Source organism: Lepus europaeus, chromosome 4 (assembly GCF_033115175.1).
Source record: "Lepus europaeus isolate LE1 chromosome 4, mLepTim1.pri, whole genome shotgun sequence".
NCBI classification, from domain to species: Eukaryota; Metazoa; Chordata; class Mammalia; order Lagomorpha; family Leporidae; genus Lepus; species Lepus europaeus.
Window position 1 is genome coordinate 87,312,580 of NC_084830.1, and position 17,164 is coordinate 87,329,743.

Sequence of the window (17,164 nt, forward strand, 5' to 3'; positions counted from 1 at the left end):
ATAGGCCCAGTGTCATTTTTGGTTTTCAGCAATAACATTAAAAATTAATTCACTTTGCCATCATAATTGCAAGATAAGGAATACTACATTGAACTTACCATCTCTATTGAAGTTTTATAAAAAAAAAATTTAAACTCTTCTTGGTTACTCGAAACATGTTCTCTCTGAATTTTAACTTCTTCAAAAGTTTGTGAGTAACCAAAGATTTCTCATAAATTTACCCAGCAAAATTATTCTAAAACCTTGAAGCCATTTAAGTTGATACTAAAGAACAACTGTAGTATTTGGTGCCATAAAAAAAAAAAAAGTCAAAAAGATGAAACTGAAAGATTGTAAAAGCCAGTACAAGTGGAATAACTAAATCCACACACTTGGTAATTTGTTGTTTTATAGTAAACTCATCATTTGTTATAATTCAACTGAGTATTTATTTGTACTTTTCATAACCTGAAATGTTTTGTGGAAACAAAGCTAAGTGTTTCTGACCCATAAGCCACTATGAAAAAAATTTAGGGATTCGTGAATTAGACTTTTCCATGAGACAAAAATAAATCACATATCTTAAATAAATGCAATAAAATAAAATTAACTAAATCTGATAAAGTCAGGAAAAAGTTGTTTATCATACAAATCACAGACTTTTTACAGACCTAGTTTGATTATGAGTAATGTATACTCCTGGATTCCTAGGTAATTTATTAAGGTATTAAAAATACTTTACGGGGCCGGCACCATGGTGCACTAGGTTAGTCCTCCGCCTGTGGCGCTGGCATCCCATATGAGCACCAGGTTCTAGTCCTGGTCGCTCCTCTTCCAGTCCAGCTCTCTGCTGTGGCCTGGGAAAGCAGTGGAGGATGGCCCAAGTGCTTGGGCATGGGAGACCGGGAAGAAGCTCCTGGCTCCTTGCTTCGGATCCGCGTAGCTCCAGCCATTGCGGCCATTTGGGGAGTGAACCAACGGAAGGAAACCTTTCTCTCTGTCTCTTTCTCAAACTGTCTGTAGTTCTACCTATCAAATTAATTTTAAAAAATACTTTACAAAAGTTAAAATATATTTTTACAACAAATTGCTAATAAGACACTTATTTATATTCCTTTGCTCTCCCTTTAACAGTAAATATCCATCCAGAAGCACAAATGATGGGTTTCTAAAATCAACTCACCTTCTAGAACATCCTAAAAATGCCCTCCATTGATGTATAAGACTTCAAGCACACACTTCAATAGAATGGCCCCCCATATCCAAGACTTAATTTTCCACAGTACAAAAATATTAAATGGAAAATTCCAGAAATAAACAATTCACACATTTTAAATTGTACCATTCTAAATATGTAATCTCATGCACCATCCCACCTGAGACATGAATCATTCTTTGTCCTGGGTATCCATATGGTATATGCTATCTGCCCAGTAGTCACTTCGTAGCTGTCATGGTTATTAGATCAATTCTCACAGTGTTGCAGTGCTTAATAAATGTCAAAAAGCACAAATTTTTAGTGCAGTATATTGTTATAATTGTTCTATTTTATTTTAGTGTTGTCAATATCTTTCAGTGTCTAATTTATAAATTAAACTTTATCATAGATATGAATGAATAGGAGAAAACATAGTATTCTAGGGTTTGGTAGTATCCTTAGTTTCAGCTGAGGGTCTTGCAACATGCCCTCCATGGATAAGAGGGAAGTACTGTAAATAGTCACTTTCCTTCTATGGCGGAAAACTTTTCTCTATTGAAGACACAGGAAATTGGTAGCAAAGTCAGGCCTAGTTTAACAGTAAATACTCATATGATATATTTGCAAAAAGCACAAAAAAATTTCGTGTGAAAAAGGACACAAAACTAAACCTTAAGTTGTAGGCCCCTGTGAGTAGAAAACTGCTCACCCTGAACGTTTCTGCTGTAGACCACTACTTTCTCTCCCTGTCAGCTGAGGATTTTCACTACCTCAACCCAGAGGATTCCTTATAAAAGTAGCACTAACTCACACCTTCAACTCCATTGCTCAGCTTCACCTGCCTGATAATTTCATAAGCTTCCAGACATGGAGAGTGGTGCTGCAGCTGGACCTCCATGCCTCAGTGTCTGATCCCTGCATTTTGCCAGGTCGACCAGGCAGACATGCAGGAGATGATGCTGGGGCTCAGCCTGAATCTGTCAACTCTGGAGTTGAAAAACAACAACCAGCTCTTGCCATCTCTAACTGTCTCAGTTATGACTGGCACACTGAGATTTTTCAACTTTTAATTTTTTTGATATTTTATGTTTTTTTGAAAAGTAAAGACAGAGACAGACAGACAGACAGAGACCTCCAAAATACCTAAATGCCTGCACTAGCCAGGGTTGGGCCAGGTTGAAGCCAAGATCCAGTAACTCAGTCTGGGTCTCCAATTATTTGCTCCCAGGTTTTTGCATCAACAGGAAGTTGGAATGGAGAGTAGAGCTAGGAAATGAACCCAGGCATTTGAATTTGAGATGTGAGTGTCCCACGCAGTGTCTTAACCACTAGGACAAATAAACACCCTATATCTCCTTTATTTTTATTTATTAATTTTGTTTATTTAAGAGGCAGAGGGAAAGAGATCTTCACTTGCCAAATGCTTGCAGCAGATAGAGCTGGGTCAAGCTGAAGCCAGGTGTCAAGATCTCAATCTGGTCTCCCCCATGGATGCAAGAACCTAAGTACTTCCACTGTCGCAGGATACATGTTAGAAGGAAGCTAAAATCAGAACCAGAACTGAGATTTAAATCCAGACTCTCTGATATGGGAATGCAGGTGTCCAAAGTGACATCTTAACTGCTACACCAAATTCCAACCCTGGTTTTTAATTTTTGAAATACAAAGATGCTGTAACCACAACACACTTACACATAAATTGCCATGCCACTTTGTCACAAAATGTTAAAAAGAGGTCAATTATCTGTGAGTAGGAACTCATCCATAAGTTCAACAGTTCTAGAAGAATGTTAGTGGAAGACGAAAGATTTCACAGCAGAACTGCCATTCTTTGATCCTGTGACACTTCCCTGTAAGTGAGCACATCTGAGCGCACCCAGGTGTTTGAAAATGAGCACCTATCTGCAGACTCAGCAAAATAAATGCAAAATTCTGACATTGTAAAATCAGGAACCTCATAGAAATCGGTGATGAGTATTGTCAGGGTTTTCTTAAATTCATTTATAGGAGAACCAGTAAAATGAAACAGCTGGTAAAATGACAATATGGGAAACACTGTATATAGGTCATGAGAAAAGAAATGCTGAAATAAGATTGCTAAACTCTTACTTCTGGAATTACAATTTTCTAATGGACAAAAAAAAAACCATACTTATTATTTTTCTACATTTCACAAGATTGTGAAGTGCCTTGTTCCAAATAATTACTGGTCAAGCAAAGTTACATTTGTTTGCTCTGTGAGAGACAGGTGACCACCACGCAAGCTTATTTAAAATTGCTCTAGCTTGCTGAAAACTTGCATTCATCTCTGTCTTATATCAGAGATTGGGTAATCACTTTTGAGCAAGGTTTAAACAAAAGAAGCCCACTGAGGGAAGAAAGAAGGGAAAAGTTCCATGAGAGAATCTAAGAGGTACAGAAAGAAGAGAATTGATATGCTTCCATGGCACAGGGACCTAGAACATTGGGTTATTATCTTGCTAGAGGATGAATAACTAAAGTTTACAAAAATAGCTGAAAAATATAATTAATAATTCAAAAGTCCTTTACTTACCAGGCTGCGTTTACTTTGCATTGAATGTTACCTTTTCTCAAGCAATTTCTCCCATCCTGCTAACACAGCAGTGTGAGGGTGGACCTTATTTATGGTACAGCCAGGAAGCTAAATGCAACTAAACTTTAATAGAAACTGCTGAAAACTACATGTATGAGCTCAGCATCCTGGAAAAACTTAAGTTTTAAGAATTTTCACCAACTGCAAGTGTAAGTCTTTATTTGATCTAATTAGTATAGCTTACTTCAAAGGCAAAAGAAATCAAATAATGTCTCTTAGAGAGTGACAAAATAAACCTAAGCTTCTTGGGAACAGTGGCTACATGATGCCTACTTTGCATTGCCATAAAATTTAACACATTACAAATGCTAAATAAGTATCTGTTAAATGAATTGCTAAATTTATATAATACTTAAGAAGTAAAGTTATCAATGAATTAAATATTAACGCAGTGTATTCCTGTCTTTCAGACTTGCAAGGCTTTTCTTCCCGCCATGATTAAAGCTAACCATGGCCATTTGGTCTGTATTTCAAGTGTAGCAGGGCTAGCTGGCATCAAAGGACTCTCAGGTGAGTGCTTTGTTTCATCAGATGCCTATCTATGCAGTCAACATCTTTGAAAATCAGGACTCTTCTAAGGTACAGAGAAGTTCTTCTTGTACCAAGGGGAAATCTCTGGAACATTTGACTTTATCTACAATACCACATGCCCTTCCATTTCCCTATTTATAATGGCAGTTATATGGGAAGATGGAATGAGTATATTGGCTCGTTGGTATTCTTAGGTTGAGACATTGAAATGATATCCCTCTTAGTGTTGGGTGCATAGTGTGGAGATATAGAAGTGGATTGTTTGCTCACATAAATGACTTTAACAGTGATGCTTTGAACCCAGTGCCAAACTAGAGAAAAGGAGAGCGAGGCTCAATTTTTAAAATAATCCCTAGAGTTCACTTGTCTAGCTCTGTGTCTCATCACTTTCTACTGTTACAGATTATTCTGCAAGCAAATTTGCAGCCTTTGGCTTTGCTGAGTCTCTATTCCTGGAATTAAGTTTGCAAAAGAAAACTGATATCAAAACCACCATTGTCTGCCCATATCTCATGAACACTGGAATGTTTGATGGTTGTTCAACAAAGTAAGTCAACTCTTACAGTAAATTTTACCTTATAGTAATATTCCAATGTCTGCCTGTTATCATCTGATCATATTGAATCCTGAAATACGGACAATGAAACAGAAGAAATAGTGGGAATGCCTAATGTCATACAAGGAAAAAGTTTAATGTGCCTTAAATTAACAAACATTAATTTAAAAATAATACACTTATGAAACTTATGTTGTGGTTAAAACTTAAACCTAAAATACAAATGAGAATGTTAAAATGTAACATAGAAAATGGTATTGAGAATTTATTAAAATATTTAACATTGAAAAAGCATAAATAACACAAAAGATAAAGTATTTTTTGAAATTTATTAATACATGTAGGGAAACATTAAAAAGTGACATTTTGGTATAAAAGTTAAATTCAGCTAGAACAGTCCAAGCTGGGATACAAATGAAATATGAGCTCTTTTACATAAGGAGCTAATCAACAAAGTATATTGAAAAGTTTAAACTTCATGTGAGCATTAAGCATAACCCTACAATTGTCCAAAAAAAGGACTGGCCTGACTCAAATTATATAAATCATCTATATTGATAGGAAAGAGAGAGAGACAACAAAAAGGCTGGCTAGGAGGCAATAGGGTTCCATGAAGTGATAAAACTATGTAGAAAGTTGCAGAATAGCTGATGAAGGGTTGATAGAATGTAGAGGAGGAAACTCTCTCAATGGGCCAACTACTAAGCTGGCTAAAAACAATACAGACAATCATTTAAAATCTCTGAAGATTGATCAATGGGCATGCCACAAATAAGCATTTATTCAACAAAAGCTATGAAAATACTTGAAAAACAGCAGAAGGCCATGGCACTGGGTCTACATACTATATCCTTTGTGGATAACTCTTTCAATAAATGTGGTAACCAAATGACAGCCTCCCAGGTTTCCAGGGTAGAAGAGCTATTCTGGGTGGTTTGGCAGCAACAGAATATTGGCAGATCCCATTTTCAACAGCTACACACAGTAGAATGTCTTCATTGAGTAAATAGCCTCAGCCAGACAGTGCTTGTTTTCCGACCCCTAAGTGCCACTAGGTAGGAAAGATCCGGAGAGGGGCTCTCAGTCAAGGGTTGGCTATAGTTCCTCTTCTAGAACAATTCTTTGTTATGAAAGACCTACTCCAGTGAGATCAGCAGTCAAGTGGTAGGCTCCATCTTTCCCATCTTCCCAAACCAGATCTATCTTGGGTAGATTTACTAGACACTTAATTCCAGCAGATTCCATTTTCCCAGGCTCTGGGCTGTGGAAGATCCATCTAGGGTGGTGGCAGTAACTACATGGATGGCAGCACCAGTTCCTGCCATCCTCCACCTGCAACCTTCACATCTTGATGACAGTGATTATTGGTTTGGAGCAGCCGGCAAAGACTGAGCTTCTTGTCACCCTCAGCTCCTGCTCCATAGTACAGAGGGGTCTGCCAGGTAGGGTCAATGCTAACCTCAAAGACTGGCATCTCTCTACCCCATCACAGGACCTGACCTGAATTGGATAAGACCATGAATCAGAACTGGCAAAAAGAATAGTACAACGAGTTGGCAACTTGTAAGCTTAAGGACTGGGTGTGATACAAGTAGAAGCAGACTAGCCAGAAGAGATGTGAAAAACAGACAGTAAAAGATTGCCTGTATAAAAACAGTCATCCCTTACGAATCTGCATCCTCTGAGGAATGACATCTGAGCTACACATTGACAGTAGTAGGAGCAGACAGACTTCACTGAATTCATCTATCCACCTCACAAGTAACCATAACAAGCCCCACAGTAGAGTACTATTTATAATTGCTAAAATAGAATACCTGAAATATCTGCTATTCAAAAAAATATGAGATATGCAAAGTACAAGAAAGTCTGACTTATATAAAGGAATAAACATAGACAATAGAAATTATCTTTTTTATTAAAAACTTTTATTTAATGAATATAAATTTCCAAAGTACAGCTTATGAATTACATTGGCTTCCCCCCCCATAACTTCCCTCCCACCCGCAACCCTCTCCTTTCCCACTCCCTCTTCCCTTCCATTCACATCAAGATTCATTTTCAATTCTCTTTATATACAGAAGATCAATTCAGTATATATTAAGTAAAGATTTCAACAGTTTGCCCCCACATAGCAACACAAAGTGAAAAAATACTGTTGGAATACTAGTTATAGCATTAAATAACAGTGTACAGCACATTAAAGACAGAGATCCTACATGATATTTTTTTTAAAATTAATTAATTTTCTATGCAATTTCCAATTTAACACCAGGTTTTTTTTTTCATTTCCAATTATCTTTATATACAGAAGATTGATTCTGCATATACTTAGTAAAGATTTCATCAGTTTGCACCCATACAGAAACACAAAGTGTAAATATACTGTTTTAGTACTAGTTATAGCATCACTGCACATTAGACAACACATTAAGGACAGATCCCACATGAGATGTAAGTACACAGTGACTCCTGTTGCTGACTTAACAATTTGACACTCATGTTCATGGCGTCAGTAATCTCCCTAGGCTCTAGTCATGAGTTGCCAAGGCTACAGAAGCCTTTAGAGTTCGCCGACTTTGATCTTATTCCGATAGGGTCATAGTCAAAGTGGAAGTTCTCTCCTCCCTTCGGAGAAAGGTACCTCCTTCTTTGATGGTCCCGTTCTTCCCACTGGGATCTCACTCGCAGAGATCTTTCATTTAGGTCTTCTTCTTTTTTTTTTTTTTTTCTTTTCCATGGTATCTTGGCTTTCCATGCCTACAATACTCTCATGGGCTCTTCAGCCAGATCCAAATGCCTTAAGGGCTGATTCTGAGGCCAGAGTGCTGTTTAGGACATCTGCCATTCCATGAGTCTGCTGTGTATCCCACTTCCCATGTTGGATCCTTCTCTCCCTTTTTGATTCTATCAGTTAGTATTAGCAGACACTAGTCTTATTTGTGTGATCCCTTTGACTCTTAGACCTATCAGAGTGATCAATTGTGAACTGAAATTGATCACTTGGACTAGTGAGATGGCATTGGTACATGCCACCTTGATGGGATTGTATTGGAATCCCCTGGCACATTTCTAAATCCACCATTTGGGGCAAGTCCAATTGAGCATGTCCCAAATTGTACATCTCCTCCCTCTCTTTTTCCACTCTTAAATTTAGCAGGGATCACTTTTCAGTTAAAATTTAAACACCTAAGAATAATTGTGTGTTAATTACAGAGTTCAACCACTAGTACTAGAACAACAACAACAACAACAAATACTAAAAAGGATAAAGTATTACATTGTACATCTAGAGTCAGGACAAAAGCTGATCAGGTCATTGTTTCTTATAGTGTCCATTTCACTTCAACAGGTTTCCCCTTTGGTGCTCAGTTAGACCTGGAAAGAATGAAATTAAACAAAGTATGTTCTCCAACATAAATGAAATAAAATTAGAAGTCAAAGACAGAAATTTGAAAAATTTTAGGGATAATTCCAACATATCAAAATTATGAGATAAAGCTAACATAGAAGGAAATTTTATAGCTATAAATTACTAGATAAAAAAGAAGAAAGGTCTTAAGTGAATAATCTTCTACCTTACGAAACCATAAAATAAAATAAGAGCACACTAAATCCAAAATAAGCAAAAATATCAAAAAATTATATCAGAAATAACTGAGAGAATGTAAAATTAGAGAAAATAAATGAAACAAAAACCTGGTTATTTGAAATTATCAACAGTTAATAACACTTTAAGTAGAATAACCAAGAAAAAAACAAGAGATGACTCAAACTACTAAAATTAAGAATAAAAGAGAGGACATCACTACTGACATTACAGAAATAAAAAGGGTCATAAGGAAATACTGTCTCTTACACTAACAAATTTAGACAAACTGAGAAAATTCCTAGAAACAAACAAAACTGATTCAATACAGAAAAACTTTGAGTATACTTGAAACAAAGTTTCTGATTAGTAATCTAAAGAATTCCCACACACACACAAAAAAAAGACAGGTCCAGATACCTTCTTGGACAATTCTATCAAACATTTGAAGAAAGATTAATATCAATATTTCAAAACCTCACCCAAAATATGACTAAACACTTATCAACTAACTCTATTAGTGTGGTATTACCTTCATATCAAAACCAGAGAAAGGCATCACAAGAAAATAAAATTAACAGTCAACACCTCTTATGAACATACAATGAAAGTCCTCATTAAAATGCTAAAAAACTAAATCCAGGAACATATAATAATGGTAATACACCATGATCAAGTGGGATAAATCCTGAAAATGCAAGATGGGTTAACAGTTTTAAATAATGTAATATATCCTGTCAATACAATAAATGACAAAAGCGTGCGATCATCTCCATTCACATAGAAAAAGCATTTGGCAAAATCCAGCACCCTCTCACGATAAAAATTCTCAAGAAACTAGAAACAGAATGGCGTCCCCACAACTTGATATAAAACATCTATGAAAGATCCACAGGTAACCTCATATTTAATTGTGGAAAAACTGAATGTTTTTACCTAAGACCAAGAACAACACAAGGACAACCACTCTCCCCACTCTAACTCAACTCTGTTCACCAAGATATTTAGACAAAAAATGAAATAAAAGGTATTCAGATTGGAAAGTAAGAAGTCAAATTACCTTTATTCTCAAATGACATAATCTTGTATATTGAAAATTGCAAGGAACAGACATACACACACATATATATATATTTACATATACTCTGTTATAATTAAGAAATGAATTCAGGATAAATATCTGTGTATAAAGATATATAAAATTAATATACAAAAATCAACTGTACTCTTACAAACTTATAATGAACAATCCAAAAATAAAATTAATAATTTCATTTATAACAGCATGAAAATAACAAAATATTAATAAATTTATGAAAAATGTAAAACTTAATATTACAAAAATGGCAGAATGCTTATGAAAGAGATCAAAGAAGATATTAAATATTAAGTGAATTAAATCAAGCACCAAAAGACAAGAATTGCATGATCTCACTCATATATGGAATCTAAAAGGTTGATCTCATGCCAGTTCGGAAGCTGGGGAGATTTGGGGTGGTATGATGATGGAAAGGTTGACTGACAGATACAAGTCACAATGAGAAAAGAATAAGAAGCTCTGGTGTTCTATTGCACAGTAGGATGACTATAAATATTGATAATATGTTGTTTATTTCTCAAAAGTAATTAGAAGGAAGGATTTTGAATGTTTTCACTATTAAAAAAGTTAAATGTCTGAGGAAACAGATATATTTACCCTGATTGGATATTACACAGTGTACACATGTATCAAAATATCACATGATAACCCATAAATATGTACAATTTTTCTATGTCAGTTAAATTTTTAAATAAATAAGTAAAATACTAAAAGAAGAAAACATATGAAAAGAACACATTAAATAAGTGGAACAGAATCTCATATTTACAGATTGAAAGACTTGATATTGTTAAGAATCCAATTACTCTCCATATCAATCAACAGACTCAATGCAATTCCTATCAGAATCTTAGCTTCTATTTTTATAGGAACTGACAAGCTGATCCTAAAATTTATACAGAAATATGAGGAACACAGAAAGCCAGAGCCATCTTGAAAAAGAAGACAGTAGGACTGAACACCACTTTCTGATTTCAAAACTTACTACAAAGCCACCCTAGACAGTGTGGTTCTGGCATACATATCAGTGGAATAGAACTGAGAGCTCAAAAATAAACCCTTCTATGTGTGCTCAACTGATTTTCAACAGGGTGCCAAGACAATTCAATGGGGAAATGACAACTTTTTCAACAAACAATTCTGGGGTGACTACAGCCATGTGCAAAAGAATGAAGTTGGACCCCAACTGCTACATCATTTAAAAAATTAACTCAAAATGGATTAGAAACCTAAATGTAAGAGATAATACCATATAATTCTTACAGGAAAATGGGGAAAATTTTATGACCTTGGAATAAACAATGGCTTATTATATGTATTTATTACAAGCAACAACAGAAGATAAATAAATTAATGAAAATTTAAAATTTTTGCACTTCAAAGAATAACATCAATAAAGTGAAAATTCAACTGAAAGAATGAAAGAAAATTTTTATAAATCCCATAGCTGCTAATGTATCCAGAATATGCAAAGAATTATCAATGACTCGACAATAAAAATAAACTAATTTTAAAATTAAAAAATAGCTAAATAGACATTTTTTAAAAAGGTATACAAGTACTATGCACATTTTAAAAAAACATCATTAGTTATTTGGGAAACACAAATCAAAACCACATTGTGGAACCACTTCACACCTGCTAGGATGGCTACACTCAAAAAGACAGACAGTAATTAGTGTTGATGAGCATGTGTAGAAATTGGAATCTTGCATGCTGCTGGCTGGATGGTAAAATGATCCAGCCACTTTGTTTTGTTTTGTTTTGTTTTGTTTTGTTTTGTTTTGTTTATTTGACAGGTAGGGTTACAGACTGTGAGAGAGAGAGACAGAGAGAAAGGTCTTCCTTCTGCTGGTTCACTCCCCAAATGGCTGCCGCGACTGGTGCTGCGCCAATCCAAAGCCAGGAGCCAGGTGCTTCTTCCTGGTCTCCCATGCAGATGCAGGGGCCCAAGCACTTCTTGGGCCATCCTCCACTGCCTTCTTGGGCCACAGCAGAGAGCTGGACTGGAAGAGGAGCAACCAGGACTAGAACCTGGCACCCATATGGGATGCCGGCGCTGTAGGTGGAGGATTAAGCTACTGAGCCACGGCGCTGGCCCATGCAGCCACTTTGAAAAACAACTTAGCAGTTTCTCAAATGAGTAAACATAAGGTTACCATATTTGTACTCCTAGGTATATTCTTAAGAGAATGAAAAAAATTTTAACCAAATGTTCTCATTAGCATTATTCACAATATTCAAGAGGATCAAACAACTAAAATGGTCATCAAGTGGTGAAAAAAACAAAATGTAATATTTCTATACAACTAAACTTCAGTTACGAAGAGGAATAAAATTCTGATACATGTTACTACATAGATGTACCACAAAATATTGTTAAGTGGAAGAAGACAAAAAAAGCCACATATTGTATGATTCTATTTATATAAAAAGTCCAAAATGGGCAAATCTATGAAGACAGAAAGTATATTATTGATCACCTAGGACAGTTTGGAGGAGAAACAAGTGGAGAATGACTGCTATGGATATAAGGTTTTGAACAATGATGAAATTCTGGAATTAGATAGTGATAAAGAATTTCCTAATGATACTAAACAATCTCTAAGTTGCATATCTTAAAAGACTGAATTTTATGGTATATGAATTTTATCTCAATAAATCTATTATAAAAATCACAATAGCTCTCCACCTTAAGTAGGATAGCTATAATAAAAAAAAAAAAGTAGACAATGGTGTCAGTGAAGCTAGAGAGAAGCTGGAATTCGCATACATTGCTGGTGCTACTGTAAGTTGGTACGGCTGCTTTGAAAAATAGTTTGCCAGTTCCTCAAAATGTTAAACACAGAGTTACCTTATAGCCCAGCAGCTCCCCTCATAGGTGTACACCCAAGAGAAATAAAAATTCACATCCTTACAAACACTTGTACATGGATGTTCATCCAGAACTATTCATAACAGCAAAAACGTAGAAAGAATCTAATTCTCTGCCAACTAACAAATGGACAATTAAAATGTGGCATGCCCATACAGGCGAACTATGTGATGCAAGAATTCACAAAAATTAACAGAAGCATTCTGTGAGAAGAAATTGACTGCATGTAATTTATAACAAAAAAGTATTGCATATTTTATTTATTATTATCTGCAAATTTTGAACTAAACATGTGTTGTATCAGTAATATTTGTAACAAATATATATAAAATGAATATTTATATTTTTTAAATTTTTATTTCTTTGTTTCAAATATTATGATTAAAGCAATGATATAAGTAAGGATTGATAATAAGGTGATTAAGTGCTGTTAAAAGAAGGCATGCAACCATCCAGGATGAGGTTGTGGGGATAACAGCAAAGACAGTGCTGCTAAATGATGATTCTTTTTTTTATTATTTATTTGTTTGAAAGTCAGAGTGAGAGAGAGAGAGAGATGAAAACAGAGAGAGAGACAGATCTCCTATCCACTGGTTCACTCCCCCAAATGGCCACAACAGCTGGGGCTGGGCCAAGCTGAAACCAGGAGCTAGGGGCTTTTTCCAGATCTCCCATGTGGGTGGCAGGAGCCCAAGTATCTGGGCCACCCTTCTGTTGCTTTTCCAGGTACATAAGCAGGGAACTGAATTGGAAGCAGAGCAACTAGGACTCAAACCAGCACTCCAACACTGGATGCTGGTATAGTAAGTGGCAGCTTAACCTGCTGCACAACACCAGTTCCTAAATGATAACTTACAAACTTCAGGTCCCTAGGCACATGAAAACTAAAAAAGAAGTCTCCAGAAAAAGAAAGACTGACACTGGTAGAGGATGAAAGATATAATGATCTGAAGATTACATACTTTTGTAAATGTTGGAGACTTGCAGGCTGTAGTTCTAAACAAATCTTAGGACAGTAAAATATAAAGAATAATTGCCTACATTCAATTATGGAAACCTGACCAGAACCAAGAATCAGTAGAGATAAACAGAAATTTTTGAGGTTGTTGTGGTTCAAGTAATTGAGAAGAACATAAAAGTCAAAGTAATACCTTACAGGATATTTGCTTATATCCTCATCTATTTCAGCTGCTATTGATTCTGCAAACATTTATATTAGCTTAGTACTTAAAAATGGACTGACTAAAATGACATACGAGAGATACCCAAGATATTGTCTTTGGTAAAATAATATTGTCAATTTGGCTTCTTCACAGTACCTAATTATTCGATGTTTGAGAAGAGAAAAGGAAGAAAGAGAACATAAAACATAAAAGCCAGTATTTCCATCTGTTCAGATCATTACGAAGCAAAAACTCAAAAGCAAGGAATTCTCTCTAGGAATTTAAATAAACTAGCAATGGTTCCAATTCTGTTCGTGGGATAAAAAAAAAAAATCATGGCAATCCCTAATATTTAGTTGTTGTGTGACTATTTACAGCTCGATGTTATGATCTCATTCTGAAATGTAGTAAGTGATGACCATGATGACAGTAAACAATATCATGCTGGTGATGTAACCTCTTGTTTTTATCATTACAGGTATTCATTTCTGTTACCTATACTGGAGCCAGAATATGTGGCCCAAAAAGTGGTAAATGCTATCTTACAAGAACAAGTTTACATAATACTACCCAAATTTGCATACATTGCCTTGATCCTTAAACAGTAAGTTAATAATGACCTCACTATCATTTTAGTTATTGTGAGCACACTGTCAGTCATTGTTACTTCCTTTGCCTAGAAAGCAACTTCGTATTTTTTTCTAAATAGAAGGGAAAACTCCAGTAGTGCAAGGACATTTTTTGGACTATTGCTGTTTTGATTACTTCATATATTGACAAAATTCAGCAACAATTTAAGAATTGCAGAAAACATAATATTTGCTTTAGCATGGAAACAAGGAGTGTACCATCATTATTTGGGGGTTTTCATTGTTTTGGTTAAGACTGTTGTATTTTTGTTTTCGGTTAATTACTCAGTTTGACAAATGTAGAGTTCAATTTTAAAACAAAGGACAAAATATCTGAGCATGCTATCACAAAAATATTAAAGGAATTTGCATGTTGCTCATTTAATTTAGTGAAAGGGCCTATAACATCATACAAAGCCCACACTGTGAACTCCAAAGTGTTTATGGGTGGATTCAGCCCCGAGAAGACATCTAGCCTTTATCGAGTGCCTACTAAATGACTGATATTCTAGTAACAACTTAGCACGAATTTTATCACATTTAAGGCACCTGGGACTTAAATAGAGTTGTTTGTTTTTCTTTTTCAGAGATAAACAGCTAATACATGCTAGCACTAAGATTCAAACCAAAATTTGCAGTCTGATTATAGACCGTAAGCTTTATTTCTCCTATTATAAATGTAAGCTGAGTGTCCCGTCTGTAATGCTTGGGACTAGAAGTATTTAGGATTTGGGATTTTTGTCAGATTTTGCAATGCTTGGATATAAGTAATAAGATATGTTGGAGATGAGACCCAAATTAAAGCATGAAATTCATCTTGTTTCATGTACACCTTATATATCTTATATATAGTCTGAAGATAATTTTATGCAAGTTTTAGTACATGTGGTTTTTGTTCTCCTTTTCTCAATAGACACATTGTAACTGCATATATATGGGGTACAATGTAACATTTCAATACATGTACTCAATGCATAAGGATCTGATTGGGATGATTTGTATATCCATCACCTCAAATGGTTTTCTTTGTGTTGAGACATTCAAAATCCTTCCTACTATCTATTTCAAAATATCCAGTTAATATTTGTTAACCACAGTTACGCTACTGGGCAACAGAACATGAGAGGTTATTCCTCCTGCCCTACTGCACCGCCATACCCATTAAACCATCCCGCCTCCATTCCCTGCCTCCACCTTTACACCCTTCCCAGGACCTGCTAACCACTATTCTACTCTGTACCATAAAATCAACTTTTAAATTTTCACATAATGAATGAGATCATGTGGTATCTGTCTTTCTGTGCCTTAATTTACTTTACATAATGTCCTCAAGTTTCACCCATGTTGTCACAAATGACAGGATTTCATTATTTTTATGGCTGAAAAATATTTCAATGTGTTTATATGCCACCTTTTCTCTATCCATTTATCCATCAGTGAACACCTAGGTTGATCCCTTGTCTCTTAGATTGCTGTTTTCTTTACACCTGCATTTTGATTGCAACTCACAACGTGAGGTACGGTTTGGAATTTTCCACTTGCTGCGTCATGTCCCCAATCACAACGTTTCCAGTTTTGAAACACTTCAGATTCAGAATACCAGTATTCACAGAATAGAAAGCTCAGAGAATCACCAGGATAAAATTAGGTTGTTGACAAATACAGTACTTTTCTTTTCTGTTTAACTATTCAGCATATTTCTGGTCATTCTTGGCCGCCCCGATTGCTAAGCCAGGTCAAAGTCCCTCATTGTCCTACCCTTCACACCTACCCCTGCTTTTGGTAGCACTCATCACACCATGGTCACTTACCAGTTGCTCACTGAGGACAGAAGACGTTTTTCTCCTTTTTTTCCTTCTACATGCTCTGGCTTAGAAGAATACCTAACTTCTCTCTGGAGAAAAAAAAAAAAAGAAGAAGAGTACCTAATATAAAATAGCATGTAATAAATACAAGCTCATATTTGCTAAGTTAAATTGGGCAGAACCACTCTGATCGAAGCAGAACTGAGCTGAGAATACAGCCTCTATCATCAAGGATGTGGGACAACCCTGTTCTCACCCTGGATGCACATTGAAACCACCTGGTGAACAAGTACAGCCACTGATCCTGGGAGAGTCTGTTTTAAGTGATCTGATTTTCTTACTAGTTTTTGCTACTGTGTTTCAGCCTGGTAAGTGAAGATAGTAAGGTCTTTCCACAGAACTCAGAGACTGTGATATATGGATAAAGCATGACCTGAACATGAGAATTTGTCTAACCCCCAGGGGTTAGAAACAAAGGCATGGTTGACTGAGAATGTTGACAGCGCTCAGATGTGACACAGCAGTCCTCTGTTTACTCCTTTCATTAAATAACACGTGCACGGCACAGCTTTCAGATGTTGTGTAAATTGCCCTTCATCCTTCCCAAATAATCTTTTTGACTTCTTTTAAAAGATCCCAATTTTTTTCTCTGCTTTTCCCTAGAATAATATCTCCAAAAATGATGCTAGCCCTTGGTGAGTACCTGGGAGCTGACACTTTAATGGCTTCTTTCAAAGGGAGAGAGAAAGAAAATGAACTTCAGACGGAAACCGAGAGGAAACACCAATAACTCAAGCTTTGAATGTGGTAATCAAATAAAACATGTTCTAATGATAGCCTGTTTGGAATTCCCTATAATGTTGAAGGCATTCTGGTCGACCAAGGATCACTGAAGCTTTCAAAAGTGCCAGCCTTATTCCCAGGACACTGTTTTCATTCCTTATTTTTCTAAGCATTTAAATGATCTATCTGGTTTCGGCCACCATGGTTTTTTTTTTTTGGTTTTGTTTTGTTTTGTTTTTGTTTTTTTTAGTTTGATAAATAGGGAAATCACAGCCTTTCCAATGGGCTCTGAAAATATTTATAAAAACATATAATGTGAAAAAAATAAAATAATGTGAATTGA

The 17,164-nt window shown here is 35.7% G+C and overlaps 1 protein-coding gene across 1 annotated transcript in view; it reads left to right on the forward strand.

Moving 5' to 3' along the window:
- Window positions 1-16,828, forward strand: part of LOC133758420 (short-chain dehydrogenase/reductase family 16C member 6-like) — a 35,321-nt gene extending 18,493 nt beyond the window's left edge. Inside the window, exons 3-6 of the mRNA XM_062189577.1 lie at window positions 4,202-4,301; window positions 4,725-4,869; window positions 14,083-14,208; window positions 16,702-16,828. Of these exons, the coding sequence (XP_062045561.1) occupies window positions 4,202-4,301; window positions 4,725-4,869; window positions 14,083-14,208; window positions 16,702-16,828 (498 nt within the window). The remainder of the gene's footprint in view (window positions 1-4,201; window positions 4,302-4,724; window positions 4,870-14,082; window positions 14,209-16,701) is intronic.
- The last annotated feature ends 336 nt before the right edge of the window (window positions 16,829-17,164 follow it).